Raw genomic sequence first — 25,000 nt, forward strand, 5'->3', positions numbered from 1 at the left:
ACAAACAACTACAACCGCTCCTTCAACAACTGGTGAGTCAGAGGAAGAGTTTTCTTTGCTTATCAAGACATTTCTGTGACTGACAAGAAAAATACAATTTTTCTCTTTTTATCCACAGCTGCATACTGCCTTGATCACATGTAAGCTAAATTGGCTGAAAATATATTAAAAAATCTAATAACCATAATGGTGTTCATGAAACATAAAATTAATGGTCATTTACATACATGCATGATTTATTTCGTTTGATAACATTTGCCCTTGGCGCCTATGATGGATCACAAGTTATTCTTGGTAATTAAATCCAAGCATCTTGATGATCTAAGTCTCTCGTATGTATGATTAATGCATTGGATATTTCACTAGTTCTCACTGAATATCAGTGCTGTTCGACTCATTGTGAAAGCAATTTTCCAGTTTGTCCGTAAAGAAACATCTTTAGGAGAATTTTTAATAATTGAACTCTTAATATTAATATTACTGAAAACATTTATCTTGAAAAGCTTTAAAATTCTAGGAATTTCTAAAAAGCTTTCATCATACTATTTTCAAGTTAGTCATCAGTTAAATAAAATATTTTTCTAACACTTCCATGCTACATCTACATAAGACCTTGGGTACTCAAGTTTCAAGACAATATCATAAATAGTTTTAATCTCAGCGTCAATAAACTGTGGGCTACAGACAAGCAGAGTCCTTAAGAACATCCCAGAAAAAAAAGAGAGATTTTAAATTTTCATGGTGATTGCAATAATAATAACAAAAGGGGCAATGTTAGTTGATTTTCGAAAGACTGAAAAGATGTAATTTCTATCATTTCCATGGAGTGTTAACATCAAGAACGTTCACATTACAATATCTTCCTTCCTATGCAGTAAATTTTATAGAAGGAACAAAATTATTGAGATTAATCAGAAATTCCTGGAGATTTTCGTGAACTAGCCAAATACAGAAAATATCATCCACATACCTAAACCATATAACTTTTTGGGGCAAAAATTTTGGAAATAGTTTAGCATAAAAAATTTCATGTACATATTGCTGAGGACAGGAGATAAGGGATTACCCATAACCATGCCAAACTTTCGAACAAAAATGTCATCATTAAAACAAAATTTACTATCCTAGATACATTACCATATAAGACTGACGAGATGTGCCGCAGTTAAAGGAATATGATGTCATAACTTACTTCTAATTCTTCCACGTTGGCAGGGTGGGGAATTGAACTATGAACTACCGAATCGGTAGGCGAGCATGGAAACCACTTGTTCAACGAAGAACTATTTATTGGTTGGGTAAAGAAGTGTGTGGGAAGGTGTGAAATGAAAAATTACCGAAAACAACGAATATTAGCATCTAATCTACAGTTTTAGAGGATGCTGAGAACAATAGTGACACACCCAATGCCCTTCAAGTCCAAGTTCAGTCCCGATAGGAAGGCAGCTGAGAAGAGGTGGGAAGGGGGTGACATGTCAGAATACCTGAAAACGACAGATATTAGCCTCTAATTAATAGTTTCCAAGGTCACTGAGATGAATAGTGATGCTCTTGAAGCCCTTTAATTCCATGTTCAGCCCTGATAGGAATTGGGGGCGAGACATGGTGGGAAGGGGTGACATGTAGGAAAAAAAATGGAAAATGACAGATATTAGTGTCTAAACCATAGGTTTTGAGGTCACCGAGAAGAATAGTGACACTCCCAATAGGAAGAGGAAGTGAGACAGGGGTGGGAAGGGGTAACGTAAAAATAACCGAAAGCAACAAATATTAAGTCTCTAATCCACAGTTTTTGAGGATGCTGAAATGAACAGTGACACTCCCAATGGCCCTCAATTCCAAGCTCAGGCCCGATAGGAGGTGTGGGTGAGAAGGGGTGAGAAGGAGATGACATGTAAAAATAACCACCATATTCTCATTTTTTCATGTTTTCCAAAATGCAACAGCCACAGTTGCCACCAACAAAGAGACCGCTAGTTCCAGCCCTGGGGAGACAACAGCCACTACAGCTGCATCTGAAGCAACTTCAATCAGTACCTCTACGGAAACGACCGCCCTTGTAACAACCACACAAACTACTACAACCACTCCTTCAACAACTGGTGAGTCATAGTATGATCTGTCACAGGTAAATGATGATTTATTTCTACTGAATCTTAAGATATTTCTGTGACTGACTAGAAACATACTATATTTCTCTTTTCCTCTACAGCTACATACTACCTTGATCACATGTAAGCTAAATCAGTTGAAAATATATTAAAAATCTAATAACCATAATGGTGTTCTCGAAATATAAAATCAATGGTCACTTTAATACATGCACGATTTATTTCGATTGACAGCATTTGCTCTTGGCGCCTATGATGGATCACAAGTTATTCTTGGTAATTAAATCCAAGTATCTGGAATCAAAATAAATTTATATAAAACAGAAGTAATGAGCAAGTACTTTTAGACAACCTACACAGCAAATATATTCATAGACAAAGAAGACATAGATTTCTGTTTTGAAACCTCAGGATAATTCAAATCAAGGTCTTTCCTCCAGGGTCAAATACAAGGATTGTATTACTAAAAACAACATTTATGTTGAAAAGCATTAAAATTCTAGGAATTTCTAAAAAGCTTTCATCATACAGTAATTTGAGAATACTATGCTTACTATTTTCAAGTTAGTCATCAGTTAAATAAAATATTTTTCTAACACTTCCATGCTACATCTACATAAGACCTTGGGTACTCAAGTTTCAAGGCAATATCATAATTAGTTTTAATCTCAGCGTCAATAAACTGTGGGCTACAGACAGTCCTTAAGAACATCCCAGAAAAAAAGAGAGATTTTAAATTTTCATGGTGATTGCAATAATAATGAACAAAAGGGGCAATGTTAGTTGATTTTCGAAAGACTGAAAAGATGTAATTTCTATCATTTCCATGGAGTGTTACATCAAGAATGTTCAAATTACAATATCTTTCTTCCTATGCAGTAAATTTTATAGAAGGGACAAAATTATAGAGATTAATCAGAAATTCCTGGAGATTTTCGTGAACTAGCCAAATACAGAAAATATCATCCACATACCTAAACCATATAACTTTTTGGGGCAAAAATTTTGGTAATAGTTTAGTATAAAAAATTTCATGTACATATTGCTAAGGACAAGAGATAAGGAGTTACCCATAGCCATGCCAAACTTTCGTACAAAAATGTCACCATTAAAACAAAATTTACTAACCTAGATACATTACCACATAAGACTAACGAGATGTGCCATAGTTGAAGGAATATTATAACTTACTTCTAATTCTTCCACGTTGGCAGAGTGGGGAATTGAACTATGAATTACCGAATCCATAGGTGAGCATGGAAACCACTCGCCCAACAAAGAACTATTTATTCGTTGGGTAAAGAAGTGTGTGGGAAGGTGTGAAATGTAAAAATTACTGAAAACAATGAATATTAGCATCTAATCTACAGTTTTAGACGTTGCTGAGAACAATAGTGACACACCCAATGCCCTTCAAGTCCAAGTTCAGTCCCGATAGGAAGGCAGCTGAGAAGAGGTGGGAAGGGGGTGACATGTCAGAATACCTGAAAACGACAGATATTAGCCTCTAATTAATAGTTTCCAAGGTCACTGAAATGAATAGTGATGCTCTTGAAGCCCTTTAATTCCATGTTCAGCCCTGATAGGAATTGGGGGCGAGACATGGTGGGAAGGGGTGACATGTAGGAAAAAAATGGAAAATGACAGATATTAGTGTCTAAACCATAGGTTTTGAGGTCACCGAGAAGAATAGTGACACTCCCAATGGCCCTCAATTCCAAGCTCAGGCCCAATAGGAGGGGTGGGTGAGAAGGGGTGAGAAGGAGATGACATGTAAAAATAACCACCATATTCTCATTCTTTCATGTTTTCCAAAATGCAACAGCCACAGTTGCCACCAACAAAGAGACCACTAGTTCCAGCCCTGGGGAGACAACAGCCACTACAGCTGCATCTGAAGCAACTTCAATCAGTACCTCTACGGAAACGACCGCCCTTGTAACAACCACACAAACTACTACAACCGCTCCTTCAACAACTGGTGAGTCATAGTATGATCTGTCACAGGTAAATGATGATTTATTTCTACTGAATTCTGACTGACTAGAAACATACTATTTTTCTCCTTTCTTCTACAGCTACAGACTACCTTGATCACATGTAAGCTAAATCAGTGGAAAATATATTAAAAATCTAATAACCATAATGGTGTTCTCGAAATATAAAATCAATGGTCACTTTAATACATGCACGATTTATTTCGATTGACAGCATTTGCTCTTGGCGCCTATGATGGATCACAAGTTATTCTTGGTAATTAAATCCAAGTATCTGGAATCAAAATAAATTTATATAAAACAGAAGTAATGAGCAAGTACTTTTAGACAACCTACACAGCAAATATCTTCATAGACAAAGAAGATAGATTTCTGTTTTGAAACCTCAGGATAATTCAAATCTAAGGTCTTTCCTCCAGGGTCAAATACAAGGATTGTTTGTAATTCAGTTCAAGAGGAAACAATGTGATATTGTCCACATGAAAATCAGAACCAGCAACTCCCCCTGTTCGACTTTGTAACTTGTTTATTAGCATAGGAAAACTTCATTCAACTTAAGATTTAGTCTCATATCTGACAGATTTCCATCTATCGACCATCTTGTCCTTGTGAACCAAGAACAGGTGTATGAATGAGTGCAATAGTATCCTTGCTGGGTCACCAGTAGCCATTGCCTTACTTGCCTAGGCCTCGTGTGACTGGATAGAGGGAATTGGCCATAGGCTTATCTGCAGTGTATGTTCAGTCTCTAGGGCATTGTGCACAAGTGCAAAGAAGTATCCTTTGTCTCAGTTAATCACTGGTAGCCTTTACTAAACCTTCAACACAGAGGAAAGCATGTTAGATGGGATGCATGGTACAGTTGGCCTTTTCTTGATATCAGCTGTGTCCAATCGTTCATGTAATTGGATTACAAGCCTCTATTAACAATGAATGGGTCCCCTTATTTATAGCTTTGAGGCAGTAATGCTACCAGGTTGCCCAAGTACCACTTGGGTACTAAACTATCCCAACTATGTTGACAATATTCGACTGATTTGTTCGAGGTGGACATCTGGGAATTAGTAAAACATTTGTGAATTTTCCGGTAAAACTATTCCTTGGCGCTCGTATTGCATTTTCCTATAGCTTGGAGAGTAACTTTTTAAAACTTGTTCGCCTTATGTTACCGTGTGTGTGTGTGTGTGTGTGAATGTTTGTGTGTGTGTGCAAGCATTTAAAATCCTTCCAGGAGTACAGTGACTTAATACAGGTTTAATAAGCTAATCAAAACATTCGCCTCTCAGAATAACAGGTAGTATTTTCTTGAAGATGCCAGCCATTATATTCGTGTTTGTGGACGCATTTTTTTAAACCACATGTATCCTCCAAGACGACAAGAAATAAAACGGTTAAGATCAACAAAATCAAAGTCAGTGATCATACACTCATATCCTTGAGTAACATGATAGCCTAGCACAAGTTTATAACCATTGGTTTCATGCATCATCACTGACGAAAATAACATCAGTTTTATTTTCAAAGTTCTTTCCAGGAACTTCCTGATTCATGTTTTATATGTTATTTCTTCTTAATTCAGTTGTACTTAAATCTTTTAGGTTGCCTCTTTCTTCCAGATCTTATCACTTTCTTGTATGCACTGAACATTCACCACCTACACCTCATTATGCAACACAAGATATGAAAGACAATTGCTTTAAATACATTCTTATTCTAGTCACTTTCATGTAAATTATGTTATATTTAACACTTTTGATCTTGCAGAAAGTAAGTTGAATTCGAGAAGAATGTTAGAGAAACAAGAGAGATAGGTAGTTAATAGTTTTGTGAAAAATTAACACAAGAATATTTCCTTTTAAGAAGGCTCTTCTAAGTTTTCTTTTGTGGCCTGATAAGCATAACTCCATCAATTATCTTAATTTCCTTTAATTCGTCCAGATATTCTAAAAGGTCTTAGACTGATTATCTTTTATAAAAATAAACTTGATATTTCTTTATGAATAACAGTTACGAGGAATTACTCCTCTGAATCGGTTACCTCACTCAGAAAGACTTCTTGGACACTACTTTCTCTCTGTATTATTACTAAGCCTACGAAGGTATAATGACTGTACTTTTGTTACTTCAACCTGACTTACATACCATGCAATGACTAAGTCACTCATGATATCCGCCATCGTTTTAAAAGGTGGTTTTCTTCTCTTCTAACTGATATTACAAAATGTTTGTAACAATACATTTTTAAAACTCTTTCATAGTTCTTGTGATAATAAAGGCTTTAAGAGCAGATTATCCTGAGATAGCAGTTATCACAACCCGACATATTTTGCAAAGACATAGTTGGCTTCCTAAACATACAAAACTATGAACACATGCGAATGGAGATGATCACTTAAATGTGTCCCTTCTGTCCTAAGTCTGGGCCTTGATTGGAAAATCTCGAAGTTCCTACTGAAGAGACGTACTACGTTTTTCCATAAGAGCTGTTTTGCTTACTTATCCTTCTTAAACTCACTTATGGTTGAATCTTTCAAGACGCTTGATTAAAAAACAAATTTATATTCTCAACATTTTCAATGTAGATTATGTAAGATTTAGGACACGCTTTTTATCTTTCACACTGCTAATTGAGAGGAATCATGTCCAATATTCATATGCTATGTTCAAATGCTCTGTATAGTATCTTTATGAGCCAAATAATACAGGCTTTTATAAACAGATAGTTTTTGCCGAGACCTCGAAACAAGGTATTGAAGGAGGAGAGATTTCTAGGTATTAATTGAATTTTCTCTGTTATTTGAACAGTATTAGACCATGACAGAGATGTATTGGATATCCACATCCGCTTCCGTGGATTATCCACATTTTTTTCAAAACTGCATCTGCATTGACAATTTCTTAACATCCGCATACACATAAGCATTGCAAGCAACATCTGCATCCACATCCGCATCTGCATCCGCAGTTTAAGAATGCGGTTATGAGGATATCAACTCCAGCTCAGTATTCAATAATTCATACTCGTATATTGTAGCTAACAGTAGATTTTTTTTTTTTTTTTTTTTTTGCTAAATCTGGCTTTTTCGTTTTATTATACAGAATACACGATACACAATTGCACATTTCATACAGTTTATACTTTATAAGTAGCTCTGTTATAGCATATTTGTTTTAGTAATTTCATGTTGTCTACCGCAGTTGTAATCATAAAGGCACAGTATTGCATTTTTTAGGAAACTCTATCTTTCTCTCTCTCTAATGTGAAGAACAGCTTTGAGCTTTGTTACCCTTATCTAGCAATGAGTATGAAGTAACCTTGTGCCAATACAACTACTAAAACGTTCGTGTATCGCTGTTACTGTTTGAACGTTCATATAAAAGTATACACACACACATACATGAGTATCACTTAAGTTCTACTTTCAATACGTACATCAAATATATGGTAACACATAATATTGAATTATGTGGCTTAAAATCGTTTTTAACAATCAAAATTTATCTAAATTATTCAGATTTGCAAGGTATCCACATCTGCATCTTCATCCACGCGGGTATGGTCATCAATATCCGCATCAGCAAATTTAAAAGACTGACATCCACATCCGCAAATCCAATTTTCAGACATCCGATGCATCTTCATATTTTCTCTAATCCCTCCAGTATTTCCAATTAGTCTCAAAATTATTATTTCATTAAAAACAAAAATTGATAACATTCTCTGAAACAGCCACACTTACTACCGATACAGAGACAAATAGTTCCACTGCAAAAGAGGAAACAACCACTTTAGCTACACCATCAAAGGCTTCTACCACCAGTACCTCTCTGGAAACGACCACTCCTGTATCGACCACAAAAACAAATGCAACCACTCCTTCACTAACTAACACAACAACTGGTGAGTTTTGATAAGTCTACTTTGTCATTTGGATAACCATTTGCTAATCAACACTGACCTGCTTCAGATGAATAATAATTTCTATTTAATGAATCTTAACATTCAGTAACAGGAGGGAAAATTAATTTTTCTCTCTTACTCTTTGTCTTCAGAGCTTCATCAAAAACTGTTTTTTTTTTAAATATAAAATCAAATCTGCATTTTCATACACAACTTATTTGCTATGGTAATTATTCTTGCACTAAATCTAGGTAATCTGTTCTCAAAAAAAAATTCATGTAAAATGAAGAAACGTGCGCTTTACACCTTATGTGCACGAGTGAATGGTCTGAAATTTCTGCTCTAAAATATAAGCATGAATGTCTACCTTGAAACCTCAGGATAGTCCATATTACGGGTCTTTTCTCCAGGGGCAAATGAAAGGATTGTTTGACTTCCAATGCTGGAAGCAGCAAGATACTACTGTCAATATAAAAACCAAAATCAGCAATATGTTTATTACCATGTAAGTTTAGAAGAACTGGGGATTAAATCCTCACATCTCATAGATTTTCACTGATGCATCATTTTGTGGTCCCTGTGGAATAAGGAGAGGTGCAAGGGTCTACTGGCTTGATCAACCTTCCAAGCCCAAGACTCACGTGGCTGTAGAGAGGACATGGGAACTGGGTATATCTATGGTTCGTTTTCAGTCTCTAGGGCATTAAGCACAAATCTGATGATGCATCCTTTGCTTCTGTTACTCACCAGAAACCTTCATGAAATCTTCAATACACAGAGCAGTCATTATGCTTTTCAAAATCAGTTACTTTTTTAAGAAATAGGGTTCCAAGAAAATTTTCTTGTATTAATCTAAGCCCGTGAAGTTATATTGGCCCTTTTTGGGGATTTCAAGCCGATATACACACCAGGAAATAACTGATTACGACGCTCCAGCAATGTTCCTCATCGTTTTAAGTTTAGTAAATATATCTTAGTTTAACCAGACCACTGTGCCGATCAACAGCTCTCCTAGGGCTGGCCCTAAGGATTAGATATTTTTTACTTGGATAAGAAACAATTGATTACCCAGCAACGGGACCTGCAGCTTATTGCGGGATCCGAACCAAATTATAACGAGAAATGAATTTCTTATCACTAGAAATAAATTCCTATGATTCCACGTTGCCAGAGCTGGAAGCAAACTTCGGACTGCCGAATAGGTAGGCGAGAGCGTAACCCATTCGTCCAACCAGGAACACCCCATCGTTTTAAAAGCTGGCATTCTTTTTCTGTATCATGATACAAAGTGGCTGTAACAATACCACTTTTAAATGTATTTTATAAAGTAAAAGGCACTTTTATCTTATATTGAATGATTTAATGGCACATTATCCAAAGGAAACAGTACTCATAACCTGACAGTTTTTTACAAAAATATAATTGGCTGCTTTAACATACAAAATTATAAACGGGACAGGTAGGGGGTCGGGGGGTAGGGGAGACATACCGAGCAGTGGCAGGCTCCATCAAGCTTGTTACCAATAAAACAAGAGACGAGTAGTTTCATTACAAGGGAGGAAACAACCATAAAGCTACATCAGGGGTTCCCAAGCTTCTCTTATCACGACCCCCATTCAGCTCCTCCAACTATTCAGTGCGACCCCAAGTGTATGTATAATATATACTGTACCTCCTGGGTGTCTGATATCATGATTACCCTACATATAGGACTGGTCACTATTTGATCAATCTTCTGTATCTGGGGGTTATGTTGTTAGGCAATGTATCATACAATTGTCAAAGTTGATGTTTGTCATACGGCTAAGATGGTCATTTTTAATCAGCATCATTGATGAGAATGCTGCCTCACAAACATAAGTGGTTCCAAATCATGCAAGAACCTGCAAGGATCGAATTCTTAGAGCTGAATGCCTCTTTGTTAACTTTATACACATGATTTAGAACAATTATTATTTATCATTTGATTTATTTTTTCTCAATGAGAGTACTAGTACCTGTTACTACATAATACATTGAATTTAACATGATAACTTGCACCCACTGCTTGGATGGTTTGAACACCCATTCCTATGACCTGTTTACGACCGCACATAATGTGCATTCCGACCCCTGATTTGGGAACCCTGAGCTAAATCATCAGCTGCAACTACCTGTTTGGCAACGACCATTTCTATAACACCCACTCCTCTAACAACTAGCACAGCAACTGGCGAGTCTTGATAAGTTTGTTTTGTCAGTTCAGCAACCATTTGCTTATCATCACTGATCTGCTGTAGGTAAATTTCTTTCCAAGGAATCTCCACCGGTGAAAAATAAGAGACAGGCTTGGAAATAAAGTCGAAACCGGTCAGGTGTGTGTGTGTGATTATAACAATCATATATATATATATTATATATATAATATATATATATATTATATATATAAAAAAAAATATATATATATAGATATATATATATATATATGTTTCTATATATTATACACATATATGTCATAATATCCACGTAACAAGGCGAGTGAAAACTGGGACTTGGAACTAGTACGTAGTTGTACCAAGTCCCGGTTTTCACTCTCCTTTTTAGGTGTGATTTTATGATATTCTCAAGCACGTGGACTCTTGTGGTACACACACATATATATATATATATATATATATATATATATATATATATATATATATTATCTATATATATTATATATATATTATTATATATATATATAATATATATATATAGATAGTATATATATATATATATATATATTATATATATATATATAATATATATATATATATTATATATATATATATATATATATATATATATATATATATATATATATATATATATATATATATATATATATATATATATATATATATATATATATATAATATATATATATATATATGTGTGTGTGTGTGTGTGTGTGTGTGTGTGTGTGTCTGCGTGTGTGTGTGTCTGTGTGTGTGTGTAATTGAAACACGTTGGTGTTATAGAAATTTGGATGCAAAATTCTTGGAAGAAGTCAGAACCTAAGTTCTACATACCTGAGGTTTTTCCCAGACAGGTGCTGATGGGTCGGGTCAGGAAGTCTTGTAAAATTCAATGATATGTTGGGCACTTGATGCTTGCCTGGCAAGAACCTGTGACATAGTGCTTAAGTTGGACTTCTTTTACGACATCTGCTCTTCCCTTGTAACATCCTTGTTGAGACCTTTCCAGAGAAAAGGTCTTTCAGTTGTGTAACTATTTAACTGGTTCATCTCAGCCTGGGTGAGCTTTTACCTGGTTATGATGGATGAGTTCAACAACAATCTTCTTAGCTACTATTTTGCGAAAATTTGAATTCAAATGATCAACAGTTAGCCAACATAATACTCCAATTCTTAATTCATCCAGCTGGCATCCAATCTTCTTTCTTAATAGTACTTCTAGCTGATTTATTATTGGTATTCTCATTTCCCAAATATTTCATTCATTCTTTCAAATCTTCATCTTGTCCTAGATATAATTTTACTCCCTTCGTACGCTGAGCCTGTGATATTCCTTAATAGCTTTCACCTTTCAAATGTTCACTTAGTTTGTGTATATTAAATATTCAATTCTTTTCCTTAGGAAAGAACAGTTCTTTAATTCTAACTTTAAATCTGCTTTCCTGTCTCTTCAAGACTTCTCTGATAAGTCTTTCATCTTTCATGGTGGCTGTTATCAAATCATTAATATAACAGTGAACTCCTTTTGCCACTAACCAATCCAACATGATATCCATTAATTGGACAAAAGTTGCTGGGCTATACTCAAGACCTAAGGGCATTCTTATGTATTGATATCTACCATTTCTAGTGGAAAAGTCAATTAATTCTTTACTTCACTAGTGGGAGTTTGTACGATTTCCTAGAATAGATCTATTGCGTTCAAGTATCATTTGGATCCTAAGGACGTGATGAAATCTCTCACAGAAGACTTTAGATAAGGATCTGTTACTGAGATCTTATTAATTTTCTGTCGACCATAACTCTGTAAGACATATCCTTCACAAGCACTAACAAAAAAAGGGAAAGACCAAGATGATTTAGAAGGTTCAATTATACCTTAATTTTTTTTTCTGGACATCCCTTTCAATAGTCTTTTGCGAGTGAAACACATTATAAGCAGGAATATAAATGGTTCTGGTTTGGGCAGTAGATCAATCTTATGTGAAATGATATCTGTTTCCTCAAGTACCCTCTTCTATAACAACTCTGTTTGTTCCTACACATTATACAAACCATCGGTCCTTTACACAAGGAATTACTTTCAGTGCCAGCTGGAACTCGGTTGTAAGATTCTAATAACAAGGTAGTTAGGCAGTAACTGGTTGTCCGATAGTCAGGAGTCCCACCAGTCTGGACATAAACATTCCACTTTGTTCTCAACTGCCATCGTGTGCAGACGTTCTCTCTCTGCCCACCTCTGTCGTGAGAAAATGTGAGATGTTTCTTTTTTGTTTTGTTTGTCTGGTTTATGAAATTTGTGTTTGCTTTATTATGTTACAAACCCACAATTTATATGTGCCTTTCGCCCTCCATTTGCATATGAAATGGGAGGTGGGAATTGCAGAATTTCCACTCGAAAGTGAATTTAAAGCCTCACTTCTTATGTGCTAAGTACCGAAAGTGTGAGTGCAATAAGGTAATACTTTCTTTCTGGGTAATTGCCTCCTCCTGCTTCTTCGCTTGATTCATCACATAGAGAGGAGGGAGAAGATGTAATTACCCAATATTTATGTGAAAACAAAGAGTTGTTCCAACAAGTTATGTAAACCCTCTATCCTGTAATTTGGGTAATAATTCAATAGGTAGAAGAACTCAGGTGTAAGGAGTTAGGGAGACTACAATTTCCTTTTTGAGAATTGTGTTTTTTCCTTACTAATACGTCTTTTGCCCCCTCAGGTGTGTCCGACCTCACAGTTTCGGCAGCTCCTGTGACTCATGGGAAAGAGGATGATGACAATGACCATGCCGAAGCCTGTGTACACCCAGCATGTGATGTCTATGACTCCCTCTGTTATGGTGTTATCAGTGATACATACTTTGGTGGTGGAAATTTCCACCCCCTCCTCCAGGCTATGTCGTCCTCGCTCCCCCAGGTGGTGATGAATACCCTAAGGTAATGCCCTCCACCTGAAGACGCCCTGGGTGAGACAGGTGGGTCTTCTGCTGGTCCTCCTGTTGCCTTGAGAATGGGAACCGCCTCGTCGCCCCCAGGGGCATGCTGGGCAGGGACCTCAGAGTTACTAGCTATCGCTGGTTCTTCTGCTCCTAGTTCTAGAGGTCCATCTCAGGTGGTCATTCGCGAGTTCTCCAAGTTTACGCTTGCCTGCAGGTGAGCGTGCAGCTAGAGTCAGTGACGCTGAGTTCGCTCATTATCCAGCCAACAATCTTGTTGCAGGACAGGAGAATTTGTGCAGGTCTGTAAATCAGACAAGTTTGCTTCCCCCTCCCCTGCCTCATCAGTGGCACTTCTTATGTCCTCGGAGAATCCTCTGCAGACTAACAGGGGTCTCCTGGCTGGACCTGGGGTCCAGCACAGTACCCAAGACTGCAGCTTCTTCGGAACCGATAGTTCACTAGGAAGGTTGGCCTTCAGGAGGCTCGGTCGGTCTGGTGGTGGGGTTGTTTCCTACCCGACCCACCGGACTACCAACCAATGACAACCTGGTTCTTTAAAGGCAGGATGCTGTCTGGACTTTTATAGCCAGGGTGTCTGGTATAGTCGGCACTGGGTCTAAAGACGGACTGTAACTGGGTGCCTCCTCTCTCTTCTCAGCGACATGGTGGACAAGTGGAGGAATAAAGAAACAACCGTCTTGTCTTCCAGGCAGTTGCCAAAACATACAAACCATCTTGCTCAACTGCGGTTATGCCTCGAAGCCAGGCTAGCTAGTCCTCCGGCCTTGAAGACCGCTTTTTGTCGAAGGGGACACGAGGAGGGACCGAACATTCTTCTCTCGCTCTGGGAGGGGAACGCAGAACGCCAACCATGCTGAGCAAGAAGGCTGTGATAATTGTTCAAGAGCCTTCATCAAGTTTTTACAGCTGTCTTTGCCAGGGGGAAAAGGCTACGAGGGGCTGAAGACCAGTGGTATCTCTCTCCCTTGAGTCTGAGGATCGTGGTAAAGTCAAGAGGACAGATCTCTTCCCCAAGCAGAGGATAAAGTATACGGATGGGCTGATCAATGGATCAGCAAGTTTGGGAGGGAAGATCATCTGTTTTCTGTCTCAACAGGAACAACCAGCTTGGCTTGGGCAGGTCGTGAATGATCTCCTGTCGTCCCTGAGAAGTAGTCCCTTACAGGAGTTCTTTGCCTTTGGTTTCTGCATAGAGACGGAGGGGTTGTTGATGGGCGATAGCACCACAGTGCTGGCATATGTCAACATGAGTGTGGGGGGGGGGGGGGGGGGGGGGGGGTGGGGGGGGGGGGGGGGGGGAGCTATCATACCCTCCCGTTGCTTTGGTTGACAGTACAGGTGCACGAGTGGACTATGGTTCACTGGATAGAGCTGTCAGCCAGGTACGTCCCTGACACGAGGATGGAATGGCAGACAAGCTCAGCTGCCAGAATCAGGAGAATGGGACAAACGTTCTTTCACCCAGATGGGGCAGAAAGATTGCCTGACTTATGGTGTATCCAGGAGGGGATCTGTTTGCCATCCGGCACAACAGAAAACTCCCAGGATTCTCCTATGTTTTGCCGAACCCATAGGCAGCTGTAGAGGGAGCATCCCAACACCTGTGGGACGACCTTGAAGTCTACCTCTTTCCCCGTTCTGTCTGATTTGCAAGGGGATCAGCACAGTTCTAGTCACTAGCAAATTCAGATGATCCTAGCAGCCACCAAATGGCCTCATGCCCTTTGGTATTCCAATCTGAGGGCTCTTCTCTTTGGAGCACCGCAGGAGTTTTTTCCTCCATGGCACAACCTTCGGGTTCAACCGCATGTAGATGGTACCACTCAGCAGTACTTTTCCAGTGTCTTCACAGCTGGTGGTTGTCGTCCATCTCTCGCTAGTGAGGGGGTTTCCTTTGCCGAGTAGCAACAGAGATGGCAGGTTACTTCAACTGCTTCCCTACAGCCATGTACAAAGGAAAGTGGTCCGTCTTCTGTGGTTGTTGCTGTAGACGGGGTCGCTCTCCACTCAGGCCCCCTGAGTGCGAAGTGACTCTCATCTTAGGAGTTTGACTTGCAAAACTACGAGATTAAAACTACTTATGATATTGCCTTGAAACTTAAATACCCAAGGACTTTTGTAGATGTGGCACGGAAAAGAGCACGGAAAAGAGCTAGAAAAACATTTTATTTAACTAATGACAAACTTGAATTTAGTAAGCATAGCATTCTATAATTACCTTATGATGAAAGGTTTTTAGGAATTCCTAGAATTTTAAAGCTTTTTAACATGAATGTTGTTTTCAGTAATATTAATGTCAAGAGTTTAGTAATAAAAAATTCTCCTAAAGATTTTCCAGGCTGCATATATGAAATTCCTTGCAAAAAGTGTGATAAAGTCTATTACGGCCAAACCGGTAAATCTCTTTCACAACATCTCAAACAGCACCAATATTCTGTGAGAACTGGGCAAATATAGAATACATTATTCGTACATATGAGAGATTTAGATCATCCTATTAACTGGAGTCAAGCAAGAGCCTTAATCCCATGTAATGACACAGTTAAAAGGAATATAATTGAATCTTGTTTCATCAAGTCAAATAATGGAAATGTTCTAAATATAAGTCTTGGTTTATTTAAACTTGATGCCTTCATAATGAAAAAAGTTGTAGAGAAATATAAGCAACAAAATTAATAAATTCAGTTTTTACATGTTTTTGTTACGGTTAAATCTATGTCTAAGTTTGTGACCGTGTGATATCCGATAATCCTGGATTATCTCTTTAATTTTTACCCTTTTGACAATTAACCATCTGGTATTCTTGATCTTGTTTTTTACCTGATAACTTTCTTTCCAATTGTATTTCATTCGTTCCTTGACAATGTCTAAGTTAAGACGAAAGCGCTTTAATTTCTGCCTATCATTTTCCTGTGATATCCTCTTATTTAATGAAGTCACGTGCCTCTACTGTGATTTTTAAGCATATATATATATATATATATATATATATATATATATATATATATATACACATATATATAGCGTTCTAAGTTATGGCGGTTACTAGTAACTAGAAAAATAGAAGACTTGTAGGAGGAAGTTCATCTCAGGTGGTCCTTAAAATACATTTATTGCAACGTTCCAAAACACAAAGGTTTCATTTTTAAGCTGTAAAGACATAAAACAATAAAATTAACATTAAAAGCGCTAAATTACAAATAAAAGACATAATACATTATAAAAGACAAGATAAAAAAAATAAAAACTAGTTAGCAGAACCAACCATCAAGAGAGAAAGGAAGGACAGAAGTCAGAAGGAACAAACCAGAAATGACCGGCAACAGCTCACGTTAGGTAAAGAGTTGTCGAGGAAGACTGCGTGTTCAATTGAGGAACAAGCTGTTTAATAAACAAGGACTCCAGAATTGTCAGTAGTTTGCCATTCGGTGCCCATCCCAATATTTCAAAATCTTTGTATTGTATATTCAGCTTGCATTTATTGCGTGTTGTCTGATATTAGAAAATACGGGATTAGCAAGTTTGTTACCAGTTCTATAGCTAACGCCCTTATGGCAGTCAATTCTGGCCCTCAGTAACCTCTGTGTGGATCCCACGTAGGTCCCCAGATTACATCTAGGGCAATTAAACTTGTACACAACACATGAGGTCATCAAAGGGTCAAGTTTATCCTTGAATTTAAACAAACTACCTAAACTGAGTGGGTTTGTTGGGATGATATTAAATCTAATAGCTGGTATATAAACAAATATGAGTTTTCTTAGTGCATCGTAGAAATTTTTGTCATGTATTAAAGGTACATTTGCATAAAATGGAAGCTTAGGCACAGTAGGTAAGGAGACTTTTGGCATAAAAACGTTATTAAGAAGTTTACAAACATACCTGTGAAAAAGTGATGTGGGAAAATAATTGTTGGTAAAATATTGACGTAAAAAGTTGATTTCTTTGTGAAAAAATTCCCAACTAGATGTCAATGAGAAGGCACGATGAAGTAACGTGGATAAAGAATTTAATTCAAAACCATAAAAACAGTGACTATAAAAATTTGAACCTAATCCTGTAAAAGTTCTCTTCCTGTAAACTGAAGTATTATAATGATCATATTGTCGTAAGACTAAAACATCTAAGAATGGTAGTTTATTATCACTTTCGCATTCCATAGTAAATTTTATATTTGGGTGTGCCCTATTAATGAAATGAAGAAACCTTTCAGCGTCGTACTTGGCTTTAAAAAGCGCGAAGGTATCGTCAACGTACCTTTTGTAGAATAGCGGATGGTAACTCAAAGGACAGATGTCTAAAAAATGCTCCTCCAGGGAGCACATAAAAATGCCAGCAAATATGGGCCCTAATGGAGAACCCATAGCCATACCATCGATTTGAGTGTAACAATTATTATTAAAAATGAAGGCAGTGTCCTGCACTGCCAGTTGCACTAACGCCAGATAATCGATTCTCAAAATAAATTCCTTAGAAACGAAGTAGTACGAACTTACACTTAGACAATGTGCACAACAAGTAAATGAGCTTAAATCTCATGTATACAAATTGGCCAGAATTTGTTTTGAAACCTCAGGATAGTCCATATTAAGAATCTTTTCTTCAAGGATTGTTTGCATTCCTGATGCAGGAGGCAGCAATGTATTATTGTCCAGATGACATTCAGAATAAATTTCACATTTCTTGATGAATGAATATCAGAGACATTACTCTTGGTTTGAATCAATTACCTTATTCAGAAAAAAGGTTTAGAACAAATGTTCTCTCTGCATTATTCTGATCCCGGGAAGGTGGACAGACTTTACTTTTCGGATTTGAAGCTAACACACGCCATGCTGTGACGGATTATGACGTTCCAATGATACTCTTCCTCGTTAGAAAGTCCGGTATTCTTGTCCACTATCTGATGATACAAAATGGATGAAACTAAACTTTTTAAAAAGAACCTTTACCGATTTAAAAGCTGTTTTTATTTTATGTTAACGCTTTAATAATACATTATCCTAAGAATACAGTTATCATCGCCAGATATATTTGACAAAATTATAACTGGGTTTCTAAACATATAAAATGATATACATATATGATAGATAGTCTCCAATTGCTCAACTGTCTCCCTGCTTCCTAAGTCATATAGAAATGGGAAAAGCTGAAGGTAAAGAAGAAGAGAAAGAGAATTCGTCGTCAAGTGTCGTCACCTTCCTCTTCGGAATCATCATATTTTCATCAGTCTCCATCCCTTCGACTTCTAAGGCTCCCTGCCTCTGGGCTGTAATGAGTAAATCTCTCTCTCTCTCTCTCTCTCTCTCTCTCTCTCTCTCTCTCTCTCTCTCTCTCTCTCTCTAAGTTTCTTTCCAAAGAGCAGTTCGGGGCACGTGCCAGGAACCTTGTCCCTAAACTGGTGCCTGTTTTGCTAAATTATCCTTCTTATATTCCATTGTACTTTAATCATTCAAGTGTCCCTCTTTCTGCAACCATTTATCATTCTTTTATTTTTTTTTTATTCGGTGAATATTCACTAACTATACCTCATTATTCTATTCAAGATATAAAAGTTGTGTAATCAAAAAGGATATCTTATTCCAATCACTCTTACATGGGTGTCCATAAAGTCCCAGTACCATTACAAGTATCTATTGCTCAGAATGGTACTGGGACTTTATGAACACCCTTTATAACATTTAGGAGAATGCGTCCAATCGTTCATAAAACTAACTGATTTGCAACGGATCATGACCAATTTCGAAGAGAGTGAGTTTGCTATTCATGAAAGTCTCGTAAAAAAAAAGGTGACATGTTTCCTTATAGGCAAATTTCTATTGGTTTCCTTTTGTCGTTCTTCACATTTTAAAATTCGTCCAAATCTTCCAATACATCTTGGTATGATTATTTTCCAAAATAAATTTGATAATGTTATTAATCCTTCATTATCTTCAAACTGAAATAGCTACTGTTACCAATGACACAGAAACAACTAGTTCCACTACAAGTGAGGGAACCACCACTACAGCTATAACTAGTCCCACTACAAGTGAAGTAACCACCACTAAAGCTACAACATCAGCGACAACTACAGCCAGCACCTGCTTGGCAACAACCATTTCTGTAGCACCAACTCTTCCAACAACTAACACAGCAACTGGTGAGTCTGGATAAGAGTTTCTTTTGTCAGTTCGGCAACCATTTGCATATCATCACTCATCTGCTGCAGGTAAATGTCTTTCCGATGAATCTAAGATACTTTAATGATTGACAGGATATATGATCTTTCTTCTCTTTGGCTCTAGAGCTAAATCTTGAGTTAGATATTGTCTTAATCATAGGTAACTTAAATCAACTGAAAGAATGTTAACGATTCTTATGACCACTATTGTGTTCTTGATAAATAGGAATTTTCATGCATACACAGATTATCTACTTTGGTAGCTAAGCTTTGATTGGTGCCCACACTGAATCAAGAATTCTAAGCAATTAAATCTAGTTTAGGAGCTCAAAATTATTCTTTGTAACAGGAAGTAATGAGGACTTATGCTTAGATAAAGTATAGAGCAAGTTATCGGAATTTATTTTTATGTATGCAAAAGAGGCATGATTGTCAATTTTGAAGCCTCAATATATTACCTATTTTATATGATTGGTCTTTTCTTCAGGCCAAATTCATACAAATGGTTTGCACTTTCAGCACTGGTGAAAGTCAGAACAAGCAACTCTCCATGTCTGGCTCAGAAACTAGTTTATTGATAATGGAAAGCATCAGTAAACCGAAGATTGATACCTAAGATCAAATATAGTATTTTCACGAGCACACCATCATGTGGTCGCTGTGAGTCAGGGGGTTTTATGGGAGTGCATAGGTCTATCTACTAAGCCACCAGTCACTATGTCTTACTTGCCCAAGCTTGACGTGGCTGGAGAGGCAGAGTTGAGCGCTGGACATTTCTGTGATGCTTTGCCTCTGTTACTCACTGACCTTGAATAAACTTTCAATAAACTGTAGTACATGTAACATAGGAAGAGTGGTACTACTGGGGTCATGTGGTTAACTAACTGGTGGAGAAAAACATATCTAGGTAACTGATCAAACATTAAGGATTTTTGTGAGTTTTGTACCTATATAGAGTTTTCCTTTGTAATCTTGCCACAGGAATCGTTTCCTTGAAAATGCCAGGCAGTATACCTTTTAGATCTGGAATTAAAACTTTAGGTAGCTAGCTAGTGTTTGTTTTAGAAGATGCAAATGGCAACACCATTTTATTTATGTCACCCCACAATAGGTAACAAAATATTCATTATAAATATATTTTCAGATATGCTAGATGCATCACAAAATACAAAGACCTCCTCCCAAGAGGAAACTGAACTAGGTACTATGCTGAATATCAAACACTGATGAAGTCAAATCTATTGTTCATTCCCTGGGATATAGATAATTTAGTTTGACTCAATGATGTTTCCGCTCTGGATAGGCAAATTCTAATAGTCACAAAAGTTTCTCTTCAGTGGCAATCAGTACCCCACTGAAAATTATATCAATAACAGTGACATTACCTCTGAGATTGTCACTGCTGATCATTGTTAAGCAAAAAGTTCTGAATTAATAGCTGCATGATACACTGGTTGTTTGCCCAATGGAACTGGGGAGGGTAGTGATGTTTAATGTTCTATATAAGGAAACCTTATGGGAATCTGTAACTCTTCGGTCGAGTATTACATAATGTTAAAAAAATCATAAATGATAAAAGTTACACATTAGGAACTGGCAAAATATCAGTTTGGTGGTGAAGGCAACATTAAATTTTGGTCATTTTAATCCCCTTCACATTAATCATCTTTTAATTGATTTTTAGGTATGAATTTCTTAAGACTGCACAACTTGGTAGACACCATTTGAGCATAAGGTGAAAAATACAATGTGATTATCATGAATTTTACCAGATTATTTGTTGGCTCAATACCTGCAATAATTCCCCCAAACACAAGATTTCTAAGATCTGACTGTGGCAATCCTCTGACTTAATTATTGTGGCGGGATCCCACACAAAGCAACAAAGCAAGCAAGCTCCCCACAGTTACTTTAATTGTACCGGTTGACAAATTTTCCCACAGCCACACTTTCCCCTGTATGTTACTTTAAGTGCAGGACAGTTGGTTCAGTAAGGAAAACAAACAATACTCTCCCATTCATGTACTCACCATCAATGGCTGACCTCAGGGCTAGGCGCTGTGCTCTCTGCTGGATATAGGCTAGGTTAGTTGAGACACAACCACCTCCGAGAATCACAACACAAAACAACCAATGGAGAACTACAACCATACAACAACTTAACAACACAACAAATCACTGCACAGACGAACACCAACAGCTCGAAACAACATGACAACCATACACAACTCAACCTAGCAGAACAAACCACAAACACTGTTCCCATCCGCCAACTCACAGACACCAAAATGCACAACCAACCTCTTCAACTTCACCACAACCAGACAGACACACGGACAACAACTTGGCGATATCAAAATCAATCAAATCACACAATATCAACTGACCATCAATGGATAAGAACTGCCAAACCAACTCTATGACTATCATGACTCTCCGTAACAGACTCTCACCACTGGCTTCTTTGGCGATCGCCACAACAGACAATACCCACACACTTATGCTGGGGTTACACATTCACGTATCACGACGGCGTATGCCCACGTATGTGGATCGTGGGCATCATCACGGTGAAATGACCTTGAACAGCTGGTAAACAGGACACGGGCTAATGGACGTAAAGCCAGCATCGTAAATTGCGCCGCAATGGTACGCTCAAAGAAAGCAAGGTCGGACGATTACCTGGAACTTACACCGATAGTATAATGTTCTATGTACGTCAACTTCACGTCGTTACCATGCCCACCGTTGTGGGGCTGTAGGGTACAAAATGGCCGGCCTGTAACCAGAGCAGACTGTAAAGTGATGGAACATGTATGAGGGAATGTGAAAATATTGCATTCTGTAAATCCAGGTTGTAAATTCACTTTGGTAGAATTCTGCATATACTGTAGAATATTGTATATTTTCAACAAATAAAAAAATTAAGTCAGACATTATAATATACATACCATTGGCAGTCCCAACAACTTGGACTTCTGACGGATAATGTGGGGCTTGAGGAAGTGGAATATGTTCAATATCCACTTCTCCCTGTCCGTCAGTCGTCTTCCGTGTCGCTGTCATCACTCAGTATCTCATCCAACTTCGACTCCTGTAGGTGGAAGATGATATTTCCTCGACCTGAGTGTCTGCAGGAGTGGCTGTAGAAGTCTTCTCCAGGTCGAAAGAAGGTCCTGCAAGAAGATGTGACATTGATGGTCCCTTCCTTGGTTGTTTTAGGAGGTTCGGCAACTTGAAGGGCGTTGTGGAGAGTACTTGGAGGAAACTGCTGGTCTCAGGAGACGGAAACAACAGCTGACCTGAGGACTTGTTGTTGTTGTTGTTGTTGTATTGAGCCAACACTTCTTGTTGGCACGGGCCTTTCCCTTGTTCGGGAGGGCGCCGACCTGACCTTTTATAACACACTACAGCGTTGCCATGTTGTACAGGGTGTAAATGTGCGAATCGGTTTCCCCGTAGGCTACAGCGCAATTAGGAGGCCCACGTACTTCGCAGTGGGTAGAAAACAACGACGGCAAACTATGCAGGGGACCCTAGCGCCTACCCTGCAGTAGTCACCGTGGGTCCCACATGCAATGCCTGGAGCTACGTCAAGTGACATTTGGCGTGACCACCCACGACTTGTTTTGAACATTTCAAAACTGGGGCGGGCTACGGCGACCTAGGGAGCTTAGAGCCCGGACGACCTGTCACCGTACGTCTACGAATTTACGTATGTTTTACGTTACATTTACCAGTTTCCGCTCATGCGTGGGCGTGCGTGCGTTGATACTTGAATGTGTGACCTTAGCATTACGCCCGTCAATCATCATATCATTCCCATTTATCCCTCCACCAATTTCGCTCTCTCTCTCTCTCTCTCTCTCTCTCTCTCTCTCTCTCTTTCACGCAACCCTCGGAGACGTTGTCAAATTTAAACTACCATCTAACTCCTCCATATTATCAATAGGTACAATTTTTTTAACAGTTCATAAAGGATAATTTAGGAAGATATAAGACCCACATAATATCTTGGGGTATTATGTGGGCAAATCACCCATCTTGGTCAATTTTTCTTTTCACTACACAAACAAATAACCTACAATAAAAACCAACGACTGTTCGCACGTAAAGAAGACAAACTTGTTAATCTTTTTGAAGACTAACTGAATCGCTACTGAAGACAATTAGAAAGATGTTTTCATCTAAGTATTTACCAGTTAATTTCGTTTGGTTGGTGATTGATAGAAATCAGTATGCTTCCATTCCTTTCTGATCCTCTAAATTATATAGCCACATATATCATACCACCCCTGCAACATTGGAGGGTGACTAACACTCCTCCTGTAACAGAAAAAACAACTACTATTACTCAAACAAGTTCCTCATTGGGCTAGTGGGTTGCATACTCACCTATCAATCTGGTAGACCAAGTTAGCTCCCTGCTGCCGCTAATGTGGAACCAAAAGAATTTGTTTCTGGTGATTAGAAAGTCATTCCTCGATATAATGTGGTTTGGATCCCACAATAAGCTGTAGGTCTCATTGCTAAGTAACCAATTGGTTCCCAGCCACGTAAATAAAAAACTAATCCTTCGGGCTAGGCCTAGGAGAGCTGTTGATTAGCTCAGTGGTCTTGACTCCGCAAACAACGAAGAAACCTGCCATTCTTTGAATACTGGAGACAGTGACTACCACTCCTTGTCATCAGAGACAACTATCGACACTTCTTCCTTCAACAAAAGAGACAATTACTACTACTTCTTCAACAATGCAGACAGTTACTTTGCTTCATTCAGTAATGAAGACGACTGTTACCACTCTCTCAGTCAGCAATGATGGTAACTACTAACAATCCTTCAACACGAAAGACCAATTACTGCCTCTCATTCATCAATGAAGGCAACTACTGACACTCCTTCAACAGCCGACAATTACTGTCCCTTATTTAGCAATGGAGAAGAATACTACTACCATTCCCTCAACAAAGTGGACAATAGTTAGCAAGGCTTCACAAGAGTTTATTTTTCTCACTAACCTGCAATCATTTTTCCACTTGATAGTCATTTGTTTATCAAGACTGATCATTTGCAGGCATATGATGATTTCCAAGGAGTTTTAAAAACGTCAGACAACACTGATACGTCGTCCTTTACTGATTTAGTTTAGCACAACAATATCTGCATAGTATATAAATATAATCCATCTTTGGGTCAGGATTGTCTTCCATTCCACCAATAAATAGGTTACTGACCCTAAGGAAGAAACTGAATTGTTTCATTGAGCTTTTGAAACTAAGCAATCAGCTAAGGATATCACTCTCCCTGATACTTGTCATCCTAAACCTATTCTTACAAAATTTGCATTTTGCTCCAGGGATGTTAAAAAACTCTTGAGAATCTTAATAGCTGGTCTTCTCTTTGTTTTTAAGAGGGTTCCAAGTGTGTTGTATCCCAACATTAGTAGATTCTATTGATATTTAGTCGACGAAATATTCTAGACATAGAGCTTAATAATAGAGGGACTGTTCCAAAGCATGGCGTATCTGCAGACTGTATACAATAATTACACGCCATCTTCTCCAAAGTTACAGAAAAACTTACTATTTTTAGGCCACTATGTAAGTATGTGGAATAAAAAGGATTTACCCAATAGTCAATATGCATACAGGAA

The 25,000-nt window shown here is 38.0% G+C and overlaps 1 protein-coding gene across 4 annotated transcripts in view; it reads left to right on the forward strand.

The window, feature by feature from the left end:
- LOC135199557 (uncharacterized) overlaps positions 1-25,000 on the forward strand; it is a 389,950-nt gene that overhangs the window by 199,221 nt on the left and 165,729 nt on the right. For all 4 annotated transcript variants that reach the window (XM_064227718.1, XM_064227717.1, XM_064227716.1 and 1 more), the window contains exons 6-8: positions 1,947-2,102; positions 3,937-4,092; positions 19,152-19,325. In XM_064227718.1, the coding sequence (XP_064083788.1) occupies positions 1,947-2,102; positions 3,937-4,092; positions 19,152-19,325 (486 nt within the window). The remainder of the gene's footprint in view (positions 1-1,946; positions 2,103-3,936; positions 4,093-19,151; positions 19,326-25,000) is intronic.

This window comes from Macrobrachium nipponense, chromosome 25 (assembly GCF_015104395.2).
Source record: "Macrobrachium nipponense isolate FS-2020 chromosome 25, ASM1510439v2, whole genome shotgun sequence".
Lineage (NCBI taxonomy): Eukaryota > Metazoa > Arthropoda > Malacostraca > Decapoda > Palaemonidae > Macrobrachium > Macrobrachium nipponense.